The sequence below is a fragment of the Salmo salar genome, chromosome 10 (assembly GCF_965601325.2).
Source record: "Salmo salar chromosome 10, fSalSal1, whole genome shotgun sequence".
In the NCBI taxonomy this organism is placed as follows: domain Eukaryota; kingdom Metazoa; phylum Chordata; class Actinopteri; order Salmoniformes; family Salmonidae; genus Salmo; species Salmo salar.
In genome coordinates this window covers 11,670,124-11,692,608 of record NC_138300.1, presented here as the reverse complement: position 1 = coordinate 11,692,608, position 22,485 = coordinate 11,670,124, and the positions used below count along the sequence as shown (strand labels likewise).

At 45.9% G+C, this 22,485-nt stretch overlaps 1 protein-coding gene across 15 annotated transcripts in view; it reads left to right on the top strand.

The window, feature by feature from the left end:
* LOC106613507 (receptor-type tyrosine-protein phosphatase S) overlaps positions 1–22,485 on the top strand; it is a 283,006-nt gene that overhangs the window by 150,366 nt on the left and 110,155 nt on the right. For all 15 annotated transcript variants that reach the window (XM_082956707.1, XM_082956706.1, XM_082956708.1 and 12 more), the window contains one exon: positions 22,186–22,374. In XM_082956707.1, coding sequence (XP_082812833.1) covers positions 22,186–22,374 — 189 coding nt within the window. The remainder of the gene's footprint in view (positions 1–22,185; positions 22,375–22,485) is intronic.

Here is a 22,485-nt window from a genome sequence, read left to right as displayed (position 1 = left end):
CCTCTCTGCCATTCTCACTTTCTCCCTCTCTTTTCTGCCTCTCTTACTCTCTCCTGGCATAGGACAACTCAAACACAGGTGCTGGGATTTTGAAGCTATATAGAGTTGCCTATTTCCCAGGCTTTTTCACTCTATTGGATCCGCTCTTCACTCTACCTCTTTCTTTCTGTTGTATTTCTCTCTCTGTTTCTTTCTCCCATCTGTCATTCATTTTCATTTTCATTCCTCCTTTCCCCCCTCTCTCTCTCTGTGACACTACTAGCTGAGTGAGCTCGTTAGTGAGTAGAGTGGTGTAGCGCGGGCGGGGCGAGGCCACCAGGCTCGTTTGATCAGGCAGCCTGCTAATTGGCTGCTTTCCTGGAGGACCAGGAAGTGGTGTTTGTTCTGCAACTCATTGCCCATGCCAATTTAATTGGATTCCGCCAACACACACTGTTACGCACAAACACATGCACTGACACGCATGCACACACGCACACACTGGGGTTTTACGTCCCACTTTTATTACAACCCCCGTGTCCACACAGCTATTTTAATATCACCTCTGGCTCAACTCAAATCTCGGGGCAAATTGTGTTGACATCCTCTAGGCTGGCAAATGAAAGTGGGCTTCCTTTGCCTCCCTTCATAGTTCGAAACGTAAAAGCCTGGCTACGTCCCAAACGGCATCCTATTCCCGATTTAATGCGCTATTTTTGATCAGGGCCCTAGTGCAGTACTTTTGACCATATCCCTACAGGGCACTACATAGGGAATAGGGTGCCATGTAGAATGCAGAGCTCTGCATCAGGTATAACCCCGCTCCCTATCCTATGAATCATCCTAAATCGTATCGGGCCCCACTCCATCCTCGCCTCTGATTTGGCCGAGAGTGGAGAGAGGAGTGGCGGAGAGAAGAATGTGGTTTCCAGACAAACCTCCAACCTCCCCTGGTAGTTTACTGTGAGCAAAGCAAAGCCACTGTGGGCCACAAACAGGACCCAATCAAGTCCCCCCCCCCCCCCCCCCCCAAATAGCTTCAGCCCCAAACACTGCTGGGCACCAATTTCTCAGATTAAAATAAAACAGAGAGCGGAGAGGGAGGGAGGGCTTCTGGCTTCTGGCCAAGCCTTAGGACGTCCTTCCGCATTGCCCTCCCTCTGTCTCCTTATTCTCTTCTCTCCTCTCCCCTTGTCTCTCTGTATTTCTTTAGAGAGATCTCTCTCTCTCTCTCCCCACACCGGTCGAGGCAGTTCAGTGCAGTAGAAGCAGTGGTTGACGGCCAGCCCCAGGGGTGGCAGGGTATTAGCGAGCGATGTGTTCTTAAAGCCGTGCCGTGAATGATTTGGAGTAACGGAGCGTGGCTGATGATCATTCCCGCTGTATTCCTCTGGAAAGCCAGAGTGCAGCTGGAAAGAAAAAGTGCATTATCATGCATTAGGGAGCCAGAGGGGCGCTTCACAACACAGGCCTGAGAAATAGTGTGTGTGTTTTGCTATCCTTGTGGGGGATCAGAAGTCCTCACAAGGAGAGTAAAACAAGTCAAATTTGGACAAGTGGGGGACATTTCGCCAGTCCCCACAAGGCCCAATGTTATTTTAGGGTTAGGTTTAGAGTTGAAATTAGGGTTAAAATTAGGGTTAGGGGTTTAGGTTAGAGTTAGGTAAAGGTTTAGGGTTGAAATAGGATTTGGAATGGGAATAAATAGTTTGATCCCCACAGCTATAGTAAAATAAAACTTGTGTGGGTGTGTGCATGTGTGTATCGTTGTCGGGTGTGTGAGTCCGTGCACGTGTGTGTGTGTCCCCGTGTGTGTGTGCGTGTGTGTGCCTGTATATGCCTGTACGTCCTGATCTCTGTTTCTTAAACGTTTTCATGTTTAGATGTTCCCCGTGTCCAGGGACTGCAGATGTAAATGAGATTGTCAGCTAGAACTGGCGTATGTATGACGTATGTTTTGTTGCACATTTTCCCTGCCGAATAAACAAAAACGAAAAAATGATATGTGAGTGTGTGTGTGTGATCCTACATAGCTGTGTGTGTGGGAAGGTGTCAGGGAGACACTTGTAGCTAGCCAGGAAGGTGACAATGGGTGGGTTTGGGACGGGCAGGAAGGAAGGACACTAAGTGCTAGGGATACATATGAATGGACGAGCATTGACCTCCAGACCCCAACCACCCACCTGCCCACTGCATATTCGATAGGTCCCAAATGGCACCCAATTCCCAATATAGTGCACTGCACTACATAGGGAATAGGGTGCCGTTTGGGAAACAGCCATTAACTATCTTTTTCCTGCTGTTCCCTATTAGGTGTCCCATTGGAGTAGCCATAGAGACGTAGAGAAGCAGGGTTAAATGGTGCTTCATGTACAATCAGCAAGTCCTTCTCTATTGGCTGGCTGAGCACGTGAGCAATACCCAGGACCCCTCTCTTAATAGAGATCAAATCAAATTGTATTTGAGGGTTTGTGTGTGTGAGTGTGTATGTGTGTGACCTTTCTCCTCTGCTAAATTCTCCTGCTCCTTCTCCCTGTCCATTGATCCCTGTTCCTGTTCTCCTTCAGTAAACTCTCCATCCGTGACTCTGAATTTATTCGTGTGTTTGTGTGCAGTATATTTGTGTGTGATGCATGTGAGTGCGTCCATGCATGTCACAGTGTGTGTGTGTGCGTGTATACAGTATGTGTGTTCATGCATGATGCATCTCTCCATTATCTTGGTTTGGCCGGCTCCTTGGCTGCTCTCCGACTCCGTCGTGCTTCTGTGGCTCATGGGTAATTGTGTCGTGCTGGGCGGGGCAGAGGTCACCACACCCCAACAACAGACTGAATCAGGAGCCTAATTGGCCAGTTAAATAAGGCCACCAGCGAAAAGGAAACCCCCGATTGGCTGGGACAGATTTAACAACGAGACAAGTTTACAACTGACCTCTCAACTGGGGTGAGGGAAAGAGAGAGTGGTAATATGTTTTATTAAATGTACAGTTCCCACTTCAATGATCTACACTTGTGTAGTTGTTATATCATTGCTTACATGAAAAGCTAATTGTTTCAGTGATAGTCTTCAGTTTCGTATCACTCTCATGCTTGTTAGCACCTGTGAATCAAATGTGACGGAAAGCATGTCGTAAGAGTAGAGAAGTAGAGAAAGGAGGAGGAAGTGACATTTATTTTTTTTGTACGATTTTATTGATTTTTTTTTAATAAACAACACAAAATATTCACATACAAACAGCAACATCATACATACATCAACTACATCACACCTACCCAGACCCACTAGCACACACCCCCATCTCCAGCGCCCACATCACTTTCCACCACGTGGCCTGAAACTGCACCATTTTGTTTCTCTCCATAGCCAACACACTTTCAATATTTAAATAATAAATCATTTGATTTGTCCATTGTGTTAATGATGGCGAATTGATTGATTTCCACGTTTTTAGTATAAATGTTTTCAAGATGAGTGATGAGAAGAGAATCGTCCAACCCATCGGGTCTTGAAATATGCAGACAGACGGATTAAAAGTAAGTTTACATTGTAATGCTTCTGACAGCCAACTTTCTAGCTCTGCCCACGACTTCAGGACTTTATAGCGTTCCCAGAAAGCATGGATTATCGAGTCATTATTAGTTTTACACTTAAGACATGACTCTGCCGTTGTCCTGTAGAATTTGTACATTTTGTCTCTTCTATAATAAATTCTATACTTTAGTTTACACTGGATTAAGCGTACATTTTTGTAAACTGTAATTTAGTTAGTTATGCTCCAACTTCGGGCTCCCGAGTGGCGCGGTGGTCTAAGGCACTGCATCTCAGTGCTTGAGGCGTCACTACAGACATCCTGGTTCAATTCCAGGCTTTATCACATCTGGCTGTAATTGGGAGTCCCATAGCTCGGTGCACAATTGGCCCAGCGCTGTCTGGGTTTGGCCAGGGTAGGCCGTCATCGTAAACAAGAATTTGTTCTTAACTGACTTGCCTAGTTAAATAAATGAAATAAAACTGCCAACATCAGTTATTTTGAAGTCTTGGTTCCAATAGTTTATATTTATTTCTAATATATGGATATGCTCTCTAAAGGGTTTTGTATATCTTCCTTATCATATGAATATCCTTTTCTGACTCAAATAAGATTCCCTCAAGGTTGCTCTGATTTCCAAAATATCTCATATTAACATTTTGTGATATGTAACTTTTAAGTTGCATGTAATTTGAAACTATCTACATTGGTCAGTCCAAAATGACTTTGGAATTCTGTCATGGAAATAAATGTGTTTCCTGTTTCCAAGTGACATATTCAGAAGGTGTAGAAAGAGATCCAGGAAAGATGAAGAGGAGATGAAGAGATGAGAAAGAGAAAGGGGGAGGTAAAGGGATGTGCTTGTGTGGGTGGAGCAGGTGGGGACTGAGTCTTAATAAGACACTGTCAAATAGGGTGCAGATCTACCCCTTCCTCCTCTTCTCCCTCTTCTCCCTCCTCCTCTGATCCACCTGCTGATCTCACCTTTAGCTCTCCCCCAAGTCCACATGCACTGAGCAGGCAGAGAGGGGGAGATGTAGAGGGGAGAGAGGGAAAACGAGGAGGAACAGACCATCAATAAATGGGCAGAGAGAGAGAGAGAGAGAGAGAGAGAGAGAATGAACAGAACAGTGATACAGCATTCAAGATGAAAGAAAGATGGGGAGACAGATATAGAGAAACCGACTAACAGAGGGACGAACAAGAGGAGAGGGGGGGAAAAGAAACAAAATAACCCGAGAAAGAGAGAGAGAAAAAAGAAAGAAAGAGGCATAAGAAAGATGAGAGAGAATGAGAGAGGGGCCTCCATCTCAGTGGAGGCAACCCTAGCAGACCTCATTTGATTAAGTCTGCAGTGAACCGGCATTAACACCCGCCCAACTGTATTTGCCCACTGTATTATCTCCAAGCCAATTCCCATTCCCACTGCCTCACCTCCCTCTCTCTCTCTCAGCTGCTCCACTGCTGCATAATACATTTGTTTAGCACTGTTAAGATCTAGCACAATCTGCTATGGGGCTTTGCCGCGCATGGCTATATTTGCGCACACACCACTATCAATGTTATCCAAACGGGAAATGGTATTTCACTATGTTTATGTCCCATTTGTGTTGTGATAGAGCTATGTAGTTTTGTTAGTAATACTAATAGTTTGAAAGTGATTATTTAGCTCTTGTATTAGAGGTGTTTGGTCATATTATACCTATCTATACTTTTAATGATGTGTTGGTTTCATGAGGTTATTGGTGGCGTTTTAAGTTTTAGTCTGCCCCTTTTTACTGACGTCATCTCTCACTGCTCAGCTGTCACGTTCCTCGTATTCTCCCTCATCGGAAGATATGTCGAAATCACTCGATGACCAATACGCAGCAGGTTGACTGTTCCACATCATATTTATTTTAGATGGAAACGACAAAACAAAATAAACACGCAGAGGAGAAAGGTGACAGTTTCACAGGTGAAACGAAACACAGTGCAAAATTACAATTACCCACAAAAATCAAACACAAACACACCCCACTATATGGGACTCTCAATCAAAGGCAGATAGACAACACCTGCCTTCAACTGAGAGTCCCAACCCCAATTAACCCAACAGACATACACTCACCAAACTCCACATAGAAATACCTAACCTAGAACCTACCCCAACACTCACAACCCCACTATACCATAACCAAACATAACTGCCACGTCCTGACCAAATATAATACAAAAAAACCTAAGTATATGGTCAGGACGTGACATTACCCCCCCCTAAAGGTGCATACACTGAATGCACAAAACCAACAGAAAAAAACAAAACAAAAAAAAACAACACACAATTAACCTCCTAACTAAAGGGAGGGAAGGGAGGGTGGCTGCCGTCAACGACGGCACAGTGCTACACCCCCCCTCCCCAACCCACCTATATTGGAGGTGGCTCCGGTTCTGGCCTACTGTCCAACAGACCGTAGACAGACCTGTTGGGCTTAGGACAGTAGGCAGACTTCTTTGGTTCTGGTTCGTGGGCCGACTCCGTCGGTCCCAGGCTGTAAGCAGACTCCTTCGGTTCTGGGTTGTAGGCAGAATCATCACAGTCATAGTTAATCAACTTTATTTTAGAATTGTGACCAGACTCACCCGGTTCTGGGTCACAGGCAGCTCCCCTCAGTCCCGGGTCGCAAGAGGTTGTCGGATACTCTGGTCCGCACCCCGGTGTCGGATCCTCTGGGCCGCACCCCGGTGTCGGATCCTCCGACGGCCCTGACCCAGGATTCACCAGGCTGGGGAGACATGATGGATGCCTGGCCCTGGGCACAGGCACAGGACTCACCAGGCTGGGGAGACCCACTGAAGGCCTGGTCCTGGGAGGTGGCACAGGATGAACCAGGATGGGGAGACCCACTGGAGGCCTGGTCCGAGGAGGTGGCACAGGACGGACCAGGATGGGGAGACCCACTGGAGGCCTGGTCCTGGGAGGTGGCACAGGATGAACCAGGATGGGGAGACCCACTGGAGGCCTGGTCCGAGGAGGTGGCACAGGACGGACCAGGATGGGGAGACCCACTGGAGGCCTGGTCCGAGGAGGTGGCACAGGACGGACCAGGATGGGGAGACCCACTGGAGGCCTGGTCCTGGGAGGTGGCACAGGATGAACCAGGATGGGGAGACCCACTGAAGGCCTGGTCCTGGGAGGTGGCACAGGACTCACCAGGCTGGGGAGACCCACTGAAGGCCTGGTCCTGGGAGGTGGCACAGGATGAACCAGGATGGGGAGACCCACTGAAGGCCTGGTCCTGGGAGGTGGCACAGGACTCACCAGGCTGGGGAGACCCACTGAAGGCCTGGTCCTGGGAGGTGGCACAGGACGGACCAGGATGGGGAGACCCACTGGAGGCCTGGTCCTGGGAGGTGGCACAGGATGAACCAGGATGGGGAGACCCACTGAAGGCCTGGTCCTGGGAGGTGGCACAGGATGAACCAGGATGGGGAGACCCACTGGAGGCCTGGTCCGAGGAGGAGGCACAGGATAAACCGGGCTGTGGGGGAGCACTGGAGTTCTGGTACGGACACTCTTTACCCACACTCCAGGCTGAATGCCCACTTTGGCCCGGCACGGGCGGAGAGCAGGCATTGGGCGAACTGGACCCTCCCAGCGCTCTGGAGACACAGTGCGCAACGCCGGCGCAGGATAACCTGGACCGAGGAGGCGCACTGGAGACCAGACGCGCTGAGCTGGCACCATCCGCCCTGGCTCGATGCCTGCACTCGCATGGCACTTGCGGGGGGCTGGTATGTAGCGCACCGGGCTTTGAACGCGCACTGGGGACACCGTGCGCTCCACAGCATAACACGGTGTCTTACCAGTACCACGCTGCTTCCGGTAAGCACGGGGAGTTGGCTTAGGTCTACCACCTGACTCCGCCAATCTCCCCGTGTGCCCCCCCCAAAAAAAATTGTGGGGCTGCCTCCCGTGTCCGTTGCGCTCCCTCTCCTCATACCAGCGCCTCTCAGCTCTCGCCGCCTCGATCTCCCACTGTGGGCGGCGATAATCGCCAGCTTGAGTCCATGGTCCTTTCCCGTCCAGGATTTCCTCCCAAGTCCATGACTCCAGATAGCTTTTCTCCTGGTGCCTCTCCTTGTGCTGCTCCTTCCTCTGCTGCTTGGTCCGTTGTTGGTGGGTAATTCTGTCACGTTCCTCGTATTCTCCCTCATCGGAAGATATGTCGAAATCACTCGATGACCAATACGCAGCAGGTTGACTGTTCCACATCATATTTATTTTAGATGGAAACGACAAAACAAAATAAACACGCAGAGGAGAAAGGTGACAGTTTCACAGGTGAAACGAAACACAGTGCAAAATTACAATTACCCACAAAAATCAAACACAAACACACCCCACTATATGGGACTCTCAATCAAAGGCAGATAGACAACACCTGCCTTCAACTGAGAGTCCCAACCCCAATTAACCCAACAGACATACACTCACCAAACTCCACATAGAAATACCTAACCTAGAACCTACCCCAACACTCACAACCCCACTATACCATAACCAAACATAACTGCCACGTCCTGACCAAATATAATACAAAAAAACCTAAGTATATGGTCAGGACGTGACATCAGCAGAGAAAACATCCCTCTGTCCATCTCTCACCCACCCCATCCTCCCCCTCTCATCCTCCCTGAGTGGCTGGGCTGAAATGTGTACGCCAAGCCCAGCTCCCTCCAGCTCCATCTCTCTCCAGCCCCCCTCAGAAAGTGCCTGGGAGACTGGAATGTACCTTTATTTAACCAGGCAAGTCAATTAAGAATAAATTGTTATTTACAATGACGGCCTGGCAAGAGGCAAAAGGCCTCCTGTGGGGACGGGGCTGGGATAAAAAAAAAAAAGATAGAGAATGGTTTGGCCAACTCAGTGGACCTGATTGGTTTATTACTTGGTGTAAAGTTTGGCTAAATGGATCCTGTGTCGGCTGCAACTGGACGATCCGGGCTAAATTGAAAGATCAGTGTCTCCGGGATTGGTTTTACAAGGGGATAAGTGCTCAATTGTTTGATTGCCCCTGTGACTCTCTGAGTTGAGATCAGACCTTCTGTTTTTCTCTCTTCAGTTCAGTGCTCTCTTTTTTAACCCTTCTTTAGCTGAGTATCTCCCTCTTTGCCCGTCATCTCGTTTTTTTCCCATCCATATCTGGAGGTGACCAAGCGGATAGACTGTACTGTTACACTAAACCTGCTCTGAAAGGAAAAGGAAAGTGGCGGATAAGGGTGGTTCCCATGGAAACGGGGCTCAGTGACGGCCCCTCGGAGGGCCAAGCACATTAATTGTGCTTTTTCTGTATTAGGCTCCCCGTTAGCTGCTGCCAAGGCAGCCACTACTCTTCCTGGGGTCCAAGCAGAAACAAAACAACACATCAATACCTCTCACAAAGACAAGCAGTGACGCAGTCAATCTCTCCTCTGCTATTGAGCCTGGAGAGATTGACATGCGTGTTCTTGATATTAGCCCTCTGTGCATATTTAAGGGCCAGCTGTGCTGCTCTGTTGTGGGACAACTGTAATTTGCCTATGTCCTTCTTTACACCACTTGACAATATAACTGGGCGGTAGTCCAGGTGGGATAAAACAAAGACCTGTAGGACTTGTTTGGTTGATTGTGATGTCAAGAAATGAAAGCAGCGCTTTATCACGGACAGACCTCTCCCCATCTTAGTAACCAGTTTACAATGTAGGGTTACACCAAGCAGGTTAGTCTCCTCAACTTGCTCATTTGCCACATTATTCATTACTAGATTTAAATGAGGGTTTAGTAAATGATTTGTCCCAAATATAATGTCTTTCGTTTTTATATATTTAGGATAAGCGTATTATTAGCCACCCATTCCAAAACGGACTGCTCTTTGTTAAGGGTTGCAGTGATTCTTACTTAGCCATCTGATTCAATGAAGGACGGAGCCGAGTTCACCTTTTGGCCCAAAATTTAATTTAAGGTACTCCAAAGCTTTTTAGTATCATCCTAGTACAGTTTATTTGTCTTTAGTCATATGATTTTACATTATATCAACCATTTCACACATATAATCCAGATACTGGCTGTTAGCACTTGGTGGTCTATAGAAACTTCCCACAAGAATCGACTTTAGGTGAGGCAGGTGAGCCTGTTGCCATATTATACTTCAACAGCATTTGACATGAGATCCTCTCTAAGCATTACAGGAACGTGATTCCGAATATATACAGCAACACCTCCCCCATTGGCATTCCTGTCTCTTCTATAGATGTTATAACCATGTGTTGCTACCACTGTATCATCAAATGAATGATCTAAGTGAGTTTCAGATATAGCCTGTATATGAATGTTATCTGATGTTAGTAAGTTATTGATTTCATAAACCTTGTTTCTCAGGTTACATATGTTAATGTAGGCTATTTTTTTTTAGTCCTTTTCAGGGTTGCTTGTTTGTTTTTGGTGCTTTCCTGGGAAGCTTATCGGAGGCAGACATGACAGTGATATTTACATTTGAGCTGATAGTACAGGATGATCTGCCCACAGTGGGCTTCCTACTATGGCAAACAGACTCAGTGCTAACAGTGCAATTCAGGTCCATAGGCAAATGATTACTGCTGACAATAGCTGTCAGATTGACAAATGTATTCAGGGTAGTTAGAGGAACATAAATTAGGTTACTTATATTGACCGCACTACCGTGTCTATGAGAGGTTATATGCCTTTCATGTCCTCTGTTGATGATTATGACAGGGAGGACTGGAACACTAATTGACCCAGGCCGTCAGGCTTTAAAACAGTTTGCAATGTTGCTGGAGATAAACCTGGAACCCCTGTGGTTAGGTTGAAAACTGTCTCTTTTAAAGAGTGCTGGTTGCACCCACAGCAAGTCAAAATTGTCACCAAAGGAGACATTGTTGTTGCAAAGTTATTTTAGGTACACGTTTAGGGCCACGAGGCGACTGAAACGTTCCCGAACCCCTTCGATAGCACGGGAGAGGGTCAGACATAATTATTTTCTTCCCTGTGCTAACGAGGGTGTTTAAAATGATTTTGTAGTCTTCCCTCAGTTCCTTAGATCACCTAAAGTGAAGGTCGTTACAACCAACGTGCGTGACGATGTTGCCAATATTAGAGTCGTTGGCCAGAACCGTGGGTAGGAGGGAGTTGATTCGGACACTGGCTCTTGGGTGACAGTGGACCTTAGTCGGTCCACAGACCGTTGGCAGGCCGAAATGTCTCACCATTGAGCTGCCAACAATGACAGTAGTCGTGATGGTTGTGAATGAATTAGGGGGAGGCGGGAGAGGGAGACTATGGGCCACCGTCCTCCAGAATAAACACGAGCCACTACCCAGGTGACTGATGCTGTACAACACAGAGGTCACACCAACTACCAAGTTCTGGCAGAACTGATAGGCCTTCAGTTCCCACACAGGACGCCATTTCGCTGCACATGATGTGTGGAGGGGAGTGGGAGAAGGGACGGGTTTCGATATCTCCTTGATAATCTCAGTATTTCACCCTCATGTACCCCCGCTCTGAGAATTCCCATAAAGGCTTACATAACAACGGCATTATTGCACAATACAACAAGCCACGGGAAGCACTTATTCCTACCTGCTCTGCCATGAAATATATTATATCCTACCTGCTCTGCCATGAAATATACTATATCCGGTGTTCCAGACACTATATCTCTGGAAGGAACATAGAATGAGAGAAAGGGAGACAGAAACACAAAAGAGAGACGGAGTGAGTAGGAGAAAAGAGAGTAAAGGAGAAAGGAATGGAGATGCTATCCGGACAGCTTTTCCTTGATTACAGAGCTTCTGTTCTAGAGCGCTGACTCAGCCTGACTGGCTTCATAGTAGCAGCTGTTAATATTTAAAGAAGCCTCTGCATTCTCTGCCTTAAAGGGCATGCTGCACGCAACTCACTGTTGCTATAGCCCTGCCCCGCCGCCTCATCCTGCTCCTCGGCTGGCACCCGCTCCCTCCGCCAGGCACTGCCGTTGGCACTGGACCATGCAAAATGAACATCTGTTCCCTGAGTGCGCTGTTTGCCTTTTCTCCCCTCTCCCTCTGCTCCCTCTTCATCGACTTCGCACTGAGATACTTGTCCAACACTAACCAACGCTCATCCGCATCAGGAGATGAGTGGACTGAACGGAACAGAAGCGTCTTTTTTTACAGAGCCGCTGGATGCTAAATTAGCACGGTGCGGAGGGTGGTAATTAAAAGCAATGTTGACTTCTGTTGGGTTTTTGGTCGTTTCTGAACTGAACGTCTCCGAACAAGTTATATTGGGTAATTTACTGTAAGTGTGGGAGTTAATGGGAGGGTTTGTTTTTATGTCCTTGTCCTATTTATTTTTTTTTCCAATTTACTTCGTTGTTGTTTCTGGCATGTGCACTGTTGACTGAGTGAAAGTTAAACCACTGTGGCCAATTCTTCCGTTGAGGACCGGTCTTCCCAGGAAATTATGTTGAAATTGAAGCCTGACTTCTTTGCTTTTAAAAGGAAGGGGCAGCCACATAAATATCCCCACCTGTGACTATCACAAAGGGAATGTCCTCTCTTTCCCTCTGGCTTTTTGTCATTCTGGGCACATCCTCTCACGCTTGTCGTGTTTTTAAACCATTTATTTATTCAACCGCTCCAACCGTCCTCCCAAGCAAGGATCCACTCCCCATGACACCCCTATTGCCTCCCACCCTGTTATTAGATGCTTAATTGCACAAAGCCAATGGCCCTAGAGGGAAATGTGGCCAATGTCACCCCCAATCCTTCACAATTATCATCTGACTCATTTTGGGTTTCAAAACCGTTCAGCTGATTGTGCTGTGTATGGTTGGGTTGATCGGGGATACAGGCCTTTGCAAGACGATGGCCTCTGCAAGGCGATGGCCCTTGCTGTCTTTTGCTGTCTTTGGAGAGGTTCAGCGGGGAGCTCAATGCTCTAAGCTCAAATCATGGCTGTTTTGGCTCCGGCTGCAGAATGGGCTTAGAGAGGGCTCTCTGAAAAGGCCTCTCTCTTTCAGGTGAATGAAGTCTTCTCATGCAGCCTCGCTGGCCGTGTGCCTCCAAGCTTGCATTGTTGTATGGAGAATGAACAGGCATGATTTGGAATTCCTTTTGTGTGTTTTATACTGTTTAAAGCATTTGTTATTGACTGGGGGGTGTCAACAATTCAACTGAAATTCTACCCCTTGAAACACAGATATAGGTAATAAGGCCAATTCTGCAGTAAATAGTTCTGTGTATTTGGCCTACTAATCAAAAGGAAGTTGCTTAATTGGCAAAACTGCAGCATTGCGGTGTGTAATGTAAATTCAAGCCCATGCCGTGAGGTGCCCCCTGCCGAATGCAACTTGACTGGTCGACGTCGTCTCTCAGAGAACAGGCATTTCTTCTAATGGCCCGGCCTCATCTCCTGTCTCCCCTGGAGTTCCCCTGTCTAACCCTGGGCCACTCAGGAACCCGGGCGAGCTGGCATGCTGGGTGAAACTTCACTACTTCACTGGCTGAAACAGAGTAGAGCTTTTTTTCTCTCAAATTTGGTACTGCCACCTCGCAGGCAGGAGATGGGTTGGGGCTGTCCTGGGCAATTACTTCTCTCTTGTCTTTTGCTGAGGTAGGGAGAGGGGCGGCCTGTGTTAGCCTGTGTTGGACTCAGCTGTGAAGTGTGAAAGCTGCTGAACATAGCCTCTGGCCCTCAGAGCCTTTGACATAAAGGCTTTCGGGTGTCAGTACTGGTGGTCAGGCTGTAGTGCTGTATCTCAAAGTGCTGTATGGGGTATAAAGTTCAGTTCAATTGAGGTTGTTGGGAGAAAGAGGAAGTGCGATGAGAGTTAAAAGTAGGGAAATGTGAAGACCTTTGGCAATTTAGTCCACCCTGTTTTCCTGGATTCTCACTTCTCTGGCACCCAATAGCATTCACTGAAGCAAGTCCACATTTAGGCTTCAGACGTGACAAATGTGTAGCCCCAGAGGGTATAGCTGTGGTTGTTATTGGACGTGGCTCTCGAAAAAAACCCTGCTACTGGGCTGCCGTTACAGTGGTTGGAACACACTGCTTGTGGCAAAGGCTACTTACAGTTTGGCCAGTTGCGATGATAGCTTTACAAGTGCGGCCTAATAAGGTTGTATACTGGGTTTACAGGGATCTGGACAGTGTCTGTGGAACACTCACAGCACCGCTTCATATGCCAGAGGAAAGTTATCTTCACAGTGAGGGAACTGTTTAATTGGCGAGCACAAGAGTTGAAAAGCTGTTGAGGCCACAGACAGTCAATCAGAATGGAAGCGTAAACCGCTCTCCTAAAACAGACACACTGGGTCACCCCTGCAACCGTTATGTTCAAAAAGCTGATCCAAACTTGTTCAACTGCAATCTGGAGCGGCTCCAAACTTTTTTCTCCGTTTTGAGATTTGGATGTAAATTCCACTCTTGGTCCCGCGGTAAGCATGAAGAATTTCAGGGCGGCAGCGTAACCTAGGGGTTAGAGCGTTGGTCAAGTAACTGAAAGGTTGCAAGATCAAATCCCCGAGCTGACAAGATACAGAATCTGTCGTTCTGCCCCTGAACAAGGTAGTTAGTCCACTGTTCCTAGACCATCATTGAAAATAAGAATTTGTTCTTAACTGACTTGCCTAGTTAAACAAAGGTTAACCTCTCTCTCTCCCACGGTTCACACTATTCAACAGCCAGTGAAAAATCAGAGCGCCAAATTCAAAACCGCAAAATGTCATAATTCAAAGTTCTCAAACATATGACCATTTTAAAGGTACACGTCTCCTTAATGTAACCACATTGTCCGATTTCAAAAAGGCTTTATGGCGAAAGCATGAAGTTAGATTATATTAGGACAGTTCCAACACAAGAAAAAGCACACAGCCATTTTTCTAGCAAGGACAGGCGTCACAAAAAACAGAAAACCAGCTAAAATTATGCACTAACCTTTGACGATCTTCATCAGATGACACTCCTAGGACATCATGTTACACAATACATGCATTTTTTGTTCGATAAAGTTCATATTTATATCCATAAACCCCATTTTACATTGGCGCATGATGTTCAGAAAATATTTTGCCTCCAATACTTCCGGTGAATCAGCACAACAATTTACAAAAATACTCACCATAAACGTTGATAAAATATTAAACTGTTATTCAACGAATTATAGATGAACATTTCAAAAATTCTTCACGAGGAAAGCACACTTTGCAATAATCTCAGTACTGCGCTCAGAAAAATACACTAGGCAATACAGATACCCGCCATTTTGGAGTCATCTAAAATCATAAATAGCATTACAAATATTCACTTACCTTTGATGATCTTCATCAGAAGGCACTTCCAGGAATCCCAGGTCCACAATAAATGTTGTTTTGTTCGATAAAGTCCATAATTTATGTCCAAATAGCTCCTTGTTGTTAGCACGTTCAGTTAGCTACTCCAAATGTAGGAAGCGCGTGGAAAATGTCACGACGAAAAGTAAAAAAAGTTATATTTACGTTCGTTCAAACATGTCAAACGTTGTATAGCATCAATCTTTAGGGCCTTTTTCACTTAGAACTTCAATAATATTCCAACCGGACGATTACAATGTCTTGAAAAACGTTTTGGAACACAGCTAACTCTCACGTGAACCCGCGCCAATGAACGCCAGTACTTTCCTGAGTCAACAACTTCCAACTTCCTCTGTTCGCTCTCTGTTCATCATAGACGCCTCAAACAACTTTCTAAAGACTATTGACATCTAGTGGAAGCCTTAGGAAGTGCAAAATGAACCCTAAGTCACTGTGTGTTTGATAGGCAATGACTTGAAAGCACTACAAGCACCAGAATTCCCACTTCCTGGTTAGATTTTTCTCAGGTTTTTGCCTGCCATATGAGTTCTGTTATACTCACAAACATCATTCAAACAGTTTTAGAAACTTCAGAGTGTTTTCTATCCAAATCTACTAATAATATGCATATTCTAGTTCCTGGGCCCGAGTAGTAGGCCGTTTAATTTGGGTACGTTTTTCATCCGGCCGTGAAAATACTGCCCCCTACCCTAGAGAGGTTAAATTATTATATATTTTTTTAAATACCAATAGGTACCGGTCATCTCTCAGAGCATGCAGACTGTGAAAATGCAGTGCACTGGGAAGGAGAGGTTGAGCGCATGCTGCATAATACCCATTATCTACCTGAGATTGGAGTCCGAAGGTGAGCACAACTAAGAGCCCGTGATTAGTTTTCCTATGCTGCTTCTCTCCCCTCTCCCCTTGTGGCGGTCCATGCTGACACAGGCGCAGCCAAAAACGACACTACCCAGGACCCCCTGAAAGACCTGTGCCCGCTTCTGCCATCCCCCTACCTTTCCCCCACAAACAATCTTCAGCCTCACCAGCCGACACTCTCTCTCTCTCTCTCTCTCTCTCTCTCTCTCTCTCTCCACTGTTCCCCGGGCGCCGAAGACGTTGATGTCGATTAAGGCAGCCCAGGGGTTGGGTTAACCTCTCTAGGGTCGGCGGGACGAAATCGTCCCACCTACTCAACAGCCAGTTGAATCCCGTGGCGCGTTATTCAAATACCTTAGAAATGCTATTACTTCAATTTCTCAAACATATGACTATTTTACACCATTTTAAAGACAAGACTCTCATTAATCTAACCACACTGTCCGATTTCAAAAAGGCTTTACAACGAAAGCAAAACATTAGATTATGTCAGCAGAGTACCCAGCCAGAAATAATCAGACACCCATTTTTCAAGCTAGCATATAATGTCACATAAACCCAAACCACAGCTAAATGCAGCACTAACCTTTGATGATCTTCATCAGATGACAACCCTAGGACATTATGTTATACAATACATGCATGTTTTGTTCAATCAAGTTCATATTTATATCAAAAAACAGCTTTTTACATTAGCATGTGACGTTCAGAAGTAGCATACCCCCCGCAAACTTCCGGTGTATTTACTAAATTACTCACGATAAACGTTCACAAAAACATAACAATTATTTTAAGAATTATAGATACAGAACTCCTCTATGCACCGCTATGTTCGATTTTAAAATAGCTTTTCGGTGAAAGCACATTTTGCAATATTCTCAGTAGATAGCCCGGCATCACAGGGCTAGCTATTTAGACACCCACCAAGTTTAGCACTCACCAAAATCAGATTTACTATAAGAAAAATGTTATTACCTTTGCTGTCTTCGTCAGAATGCACTCCCAGGACTTCTACTTCAATAACAAATGTTGGTTTGGTTCAAAATAATCCATAGTTATATCCAAATATCCTCTGTTTTGTTCGTGCGTTCCAGACACTATCCGAATGGTGACGCGCACGACGCATTTCGTGACAAAAAAATTCTAAATATTCCATTACCGTACTTCGAAGCATGTCAACCGCTGTTTAAAATCAATTTTTATGCCATTTTTCTCATAAAAAAGCGATAATATTCCGACCGGGAAAGCGTGTTTAGGTTCAAAGACGAAAGAAAATAAAACATGGGGTCGTCTCGTGCACGCGCCTCAGCCCATTGTCCTCTGATAGAGCACTTACCAAAAGCGCTAATGTTTTTCAGCCAGTGGCTGGAATTACATCATTCAGCTTTTTCCCGCCTTCTGAGAGCCTATGGGAGCCGTAGGAAGTGTCACGTTACAGCAAAGATCCTCAGTCTTCAATAAACAGAGTCAAGAAGCTCAAGGAATGGTCAGAGAGGGCACTTCCTGTACAGAATCTTCTCAGGTTTTTGCCTGCCATATGAGTTCTGTTATACTCACAGACACCATTCAAACAGTTTTAGAAACTTTAGGGTGTTTTCTATCCAAAGCCAATAATTATATTCTAGTTTCTGGGCAGTAGTAATAACCAGATTAAATTGGGTACGTTTTTTATCCGGCCGTGTAAATACTGCCCCCTACCCCCAACAGGTTAAATGCGGAAGACACATTTCAGTTGAATGCATTCAGTTGTACAACTGACTAGGTATCCCCCTTTCCCCTTTCTTTCTCTCTTTCTAAATTGAATTACATTAAATTCAAATTGCTTTATTGGCATTATGTAACAAAGTACATATTGCCCCAGCGTACTTTGGAAATTAAGTTATTCATTTACAATATAATTAAAATAATAATAATAGTAATCAAGATTGTCAACGGGACAACCGGTAACAACAATAATCAAGTGTAAAGGACTGTGTGCCGGTGTCTTAGCTAGCTAGCTAGCTAGCAGCTTCAATGGCAGTGGGCACGGCATGTAGTAAGTGACGCATAGTGAGCACAGCATGTAGTGGGAGCGGCATATAGTAAATGCGGTCTGCAGATGGACCCTTCTCCCTAGCCTGCTTCAGTGGTCTTGTTGCTATGGTTACCACCCGTAAACAGTTGGAGCTAGTTAGTAAGCTAACTAACAAATTTGATCTTAGCTAGCTAGCCTGATTAAGATCGCTCTTTTAACTCACACTCTGTCAATCTTTTCCTCTTGTGTTGATCTTCAGTTGTCCATCTCCGGAGTCCGAACAGCTGGGGCTGCAGAATAGTTAAATGTCTATTTATTCAAAGGCTATGGTAATACTGAGGCTTTTCTCTCTCTCTTTCTCTCTCTCTTTCTCTCTCTTTTTCTCTCTCTCTCTCGCTCTCTCTCTCTCTGTGTCCCTGCAACCCCAGCACTCATCCCTCCCTCGCCCTCTCTACCCTATCTTCCTCCACAGTCTCTCTGTGATATTAATGTACAGCCTTTTGTAAAGCCCCATTGCTGGCTGTGGCGAGGGGTAATCAGTTAACCTGATTATGCCACTGATGAAATTAAATCATTTCGGTAAGTGAAAATAATAATATGAGTAATAAGTGCGGGGGATGGAGGTTCACCGATGGCATTTGCTGCAGTCCCTGGCAGTGCTGGGAAAGTGTTTTTTTTCCCCAACCCCTTTCGGGATGGTAATAGATGGAGCTTTGATGCCAGCCTATCAGAAAGGGTGACATCATTTGCTTCAATAGCTACTCTGTCAAGTTGCATTTTACACCTGTCCGCTCTGATTCACAAGTCCAGGTCAGGAGAAGTGGAGTGATTTTAATGTTAGTAACGGGATTTATTTGGGTGTAAAAACTCCCATCTCAAGATGACCATCTCATGTGGACCCGTAGCTCGCAGAAAACGAGAAAGGGGACATGACAGCAGGCATGAGTCCACAGATGTAGTGTCATCATGCGGTTGCTAAGCTTACCTATCAGATTAAAGGCTTTGCACCTGTCTCTTGCGTAATGACATTAAAGAGCGCAGCACAATTAAAGACAATTATGGATAATGAGCACCAACCCTGCTTTGCGCCGCCACTTTGCTGGGTCCTCAGCCAGCTGTTGGATGGCGTAGATAACATATGTAATCCAACATTGTGATCGTCATAATGACACCATTTTCAGACGCACAGCCTCTGAGGATGGCCAGGGTCAGATTAAGCTGCCCAGATACCAATTCCTCTGCAAGAGCACCAACACGTAATTGCAAGGCACTGCCAATTTCAAGCATCAATTGGACACGTGTTTTCTAAAAGCGACAGTAAACAAAAGCCCTCTACAAATATGGGGGCGAAAACTGGTTTGCATGCTGGGTAAAGTATGCTTTCAACGTCCCCCCTCTCCTGCGAAAGCCAATGTAACCGCTGAGTGATCTGGGATATTTTTAGTGTAATGGATAAGGTTCGTTTGAAATCTCTCCAATTAAGGATTGGTGTGGGGGTTAGTGCATTAGCCGTAGCCCTAAAACATAAACAGGCATGGCAGGACTGCAGAGCTGACCCAGGCGGGGGTGTACTTGCTACCTGTGTAAAAATCCAGTGGCAGCGTGACTGACGAACGCATGATGATGAGCGTTCGGACACCCTTCTGGCGAATTAAACAATGGCTTTGCAACTGACCGATCGGGTTGCAGCAGGGCTGATTTGATTTGTTCCGGAGAGTTGTCATTGCGGAGAACACTGGTCATACACATATATAATCGATGCCAGTCCTAGGACGCCCTCAGGGAAACTCTGGGTACAATCAACTCTCGTCATTGTCTGCTCTCCCTCTCTCTCTCTCTCTCTTTCTGTCTTTTCTTTTCCTTTTCTCAGGCTGGCTGACCCTGAACTAACATTATTTTTTTTAAACAGTGATTTATTTATTCTTGCATGGCAGGTTCTATCGGCAGGGGAGATTGTATCCAACACCATTCCTGGGGAAGCTAATAGCTTCCGCATGGTATTTACCAAGGAGGGGGATTTTTAGGCTGCTGTCTCCGATCTGGGAACAGCGGGTAATGATAGTGTAATTGCTCTGCGATTCCTCCACTCTAGCACTTTTTGTTGTCTGACTCCTCGTTCATTCCTTTACCCACCCTCCGCCACTCCGAGCTCCTCTAGACATCTCTGCACTGATGCCTGCATCCCTCGCCCAATTTAATTATACTCAAACCAAATTACTCATCGTATGTTCTCGCGGCTTCATTTACTACTAGATGTGGTTAGAGAAGTTGCTCTCCCACTTCCAGGGCGTTGAAGCGAACTTAATGGGATGTAAAGCGTGGATGGATGCTCAACGTCACACATCTCCGAGAGCCTCCTGGAGAAGTGGGACAGCACAGCCTGCCTCTTGTGGGGAAAACACAGGTCTGTCCTGCCAGTATAACCGGAGGGGATACCGGAGTCCCACAACTCTTAACGCGTCTAACACATAGTATATTGATGTCACAGAGGGACTAGTAGAGAGAGAGAGAGTAAGGGAGACTCACACAGCTCTGTCCCATCGTCAAGTGTGGGATGAAATATACAGGCTCGCTGCAGCGTTCAGCCCTCAGGGGAACCGCAGTACAAAGAGATTATACATCAGCATTCGTTAATAATCGATGGAGAGGATTCGGCATGGAGCCTAAAACAGCACAAATGCCTTTCATTCTTTTGAACCAAATACTGAAATATTTAGTCTTCTCTGCTGGTGTCAGTACCCATGCTTGGAAGTCTGTGAGGGGGTTCTACTTTAGAGGCCTCTCGCTCATGCTTTCTCTCTCTTGTCTGTTTCTCACTTATCTTCGCTCTCTTTCTCTCTAACCTCACTTTTTCCCTGATTCTCTGACTTACTCTCAGATAATCTCTCTCTCTTATTCTCCCTGGATAGCTGCTTACCCCTGCTTGTACCACTCTTCTCCGTGACTCAAACTAAACTGACTGGCCTTATTTCCTCATTCAAGCGGTCTCCAGGAGTTGACCTGCCCGTCATGATGTCTGGCAGTTCATGTAAGGTCATTGTCCGTACTCTGAAGACAAGAGATTACCTCTGCTGTTTTTCCTTCACAGCTGGCTCAGTAGCCGGAGGCGTCTGATGCATATTACACCGCAGGGGGTAGTCCCAGGTTCTCAATGCCCAACCGTGAGTCACAACTCAGCTCTTCTGAAGACGCTCCAGAGCCCATGTCCATGTCCAGAAGACTAGCAACAATGGGAGATTCCCCATTCTAATAACACTTAGCATTAAATGCGCTGCTAGTTATGAACCTCTAACTAGCCCCTCGTTGCTTGATGGCGCTAAATTGGTTCAGCGTGCATGACCAAGTACTACAGTAATTGCTAAATTGCCACAGTGTAAAACAACTGAATGGCTAATTAGCCTGCTAGTGCTGTATGTGTTCCCTCCCTGTTTGAAAGTGCGCTTTGACTAGCATTACTAGTGTTTGTTTATGGAAAGACCAGTGATGATAGACAAGGCACTTCTCTAATCGTAGCCTTGAGTGTTGTTGTGTCCTGGAGTGTGGTTGGGGTGGGCTTGGTGGTACACAACGGGCACAAGCTGTTGTTTATATTTGTTTGAATACTCACTCACAGGTACTTGAAATTCAGGCTGGGTATTCTGTATTCTAATTGGTCAGCTGTGTTTGAGTGGGCTGCTGCATCTCCTCAGATTGGCTCAGCCCAGTATACCCATTTAGAATGAGGAAGTAGGAAGTAGGAGGCAGATATTTCTGGGATTACAAAACATTTGCCTGTCAGGTTTGCTTTTTCCCTCCTCGGGAGTCGGGGTTCCAGTGTCTCCCGTCCCCTGGTGAGTAAGGCCGGGACTTCTTGGGCCTCAGAGGAGTGTAGTGTTGTGGGCTATTAATTATGATCCTAATATGCTCTATTGGTTTATCAGAGTTGATCTGTCTCTGCGCCGAGCGTAATCCCAAACTCTAGAGGTGCAGCTGTCTGCCGTTGTTCTGATTAGGATATTCGGTGACTGAAGCGTGAATGGCCACTGTCCTTTAGGCCTGTGATAAAGCATATTAGAGGATACAGTTAGGGTGCTGATCTGTCATCAGGTTATACAACAAAAGTATATATATTTATTTTTTTATTTATTTTTTTTAAATATCCTTCATGCTATTTTCTTCCCTATGTGTAAGTAGAGGTATGTGGATTAAGCTGTGTTAGAATGGGTACAGTGATCTCTCATGGAAGACAGCCTCCATTTGAATTAGTCACATTAAAGCAGCACATTTATTGCTTTAACCAACTACCTAAGAGTGTTGATAAACGATAGTCATTTGGTACTCTTACTTAGACTCCCTATGGAGTAGTGCTGCTACAGTAGCGATGTAGCTAGTCAATTCATTTAACCAATATACATAACCATGTCTCTTTCCTTTGTCCCCTCTACAGAGGACTTGCTCCCGACAGGATTCCCCAATATAGACATGGGTCCCCAGCTCAAAGTGGTGGAGCGCACACGGACGGCCACCATGCTTTGTGCAGCCAGCGGCAACCCCGATCCAGAAATCACCTGGTTCAAGGACTTCCTGCCCATAGACCCCAATGCAAGTAACGGGCGAATCAAACAGCTGCGCTCAGGTAAGGAAGTGATGCACTTTTTGCTGCCCTCTTATTCTGCTTGACTTTCTATGTCCTGTTGCTTAGCTACACCTTCAGCTGCCCCGATTGATTTTGAAGGATTTTGAAATG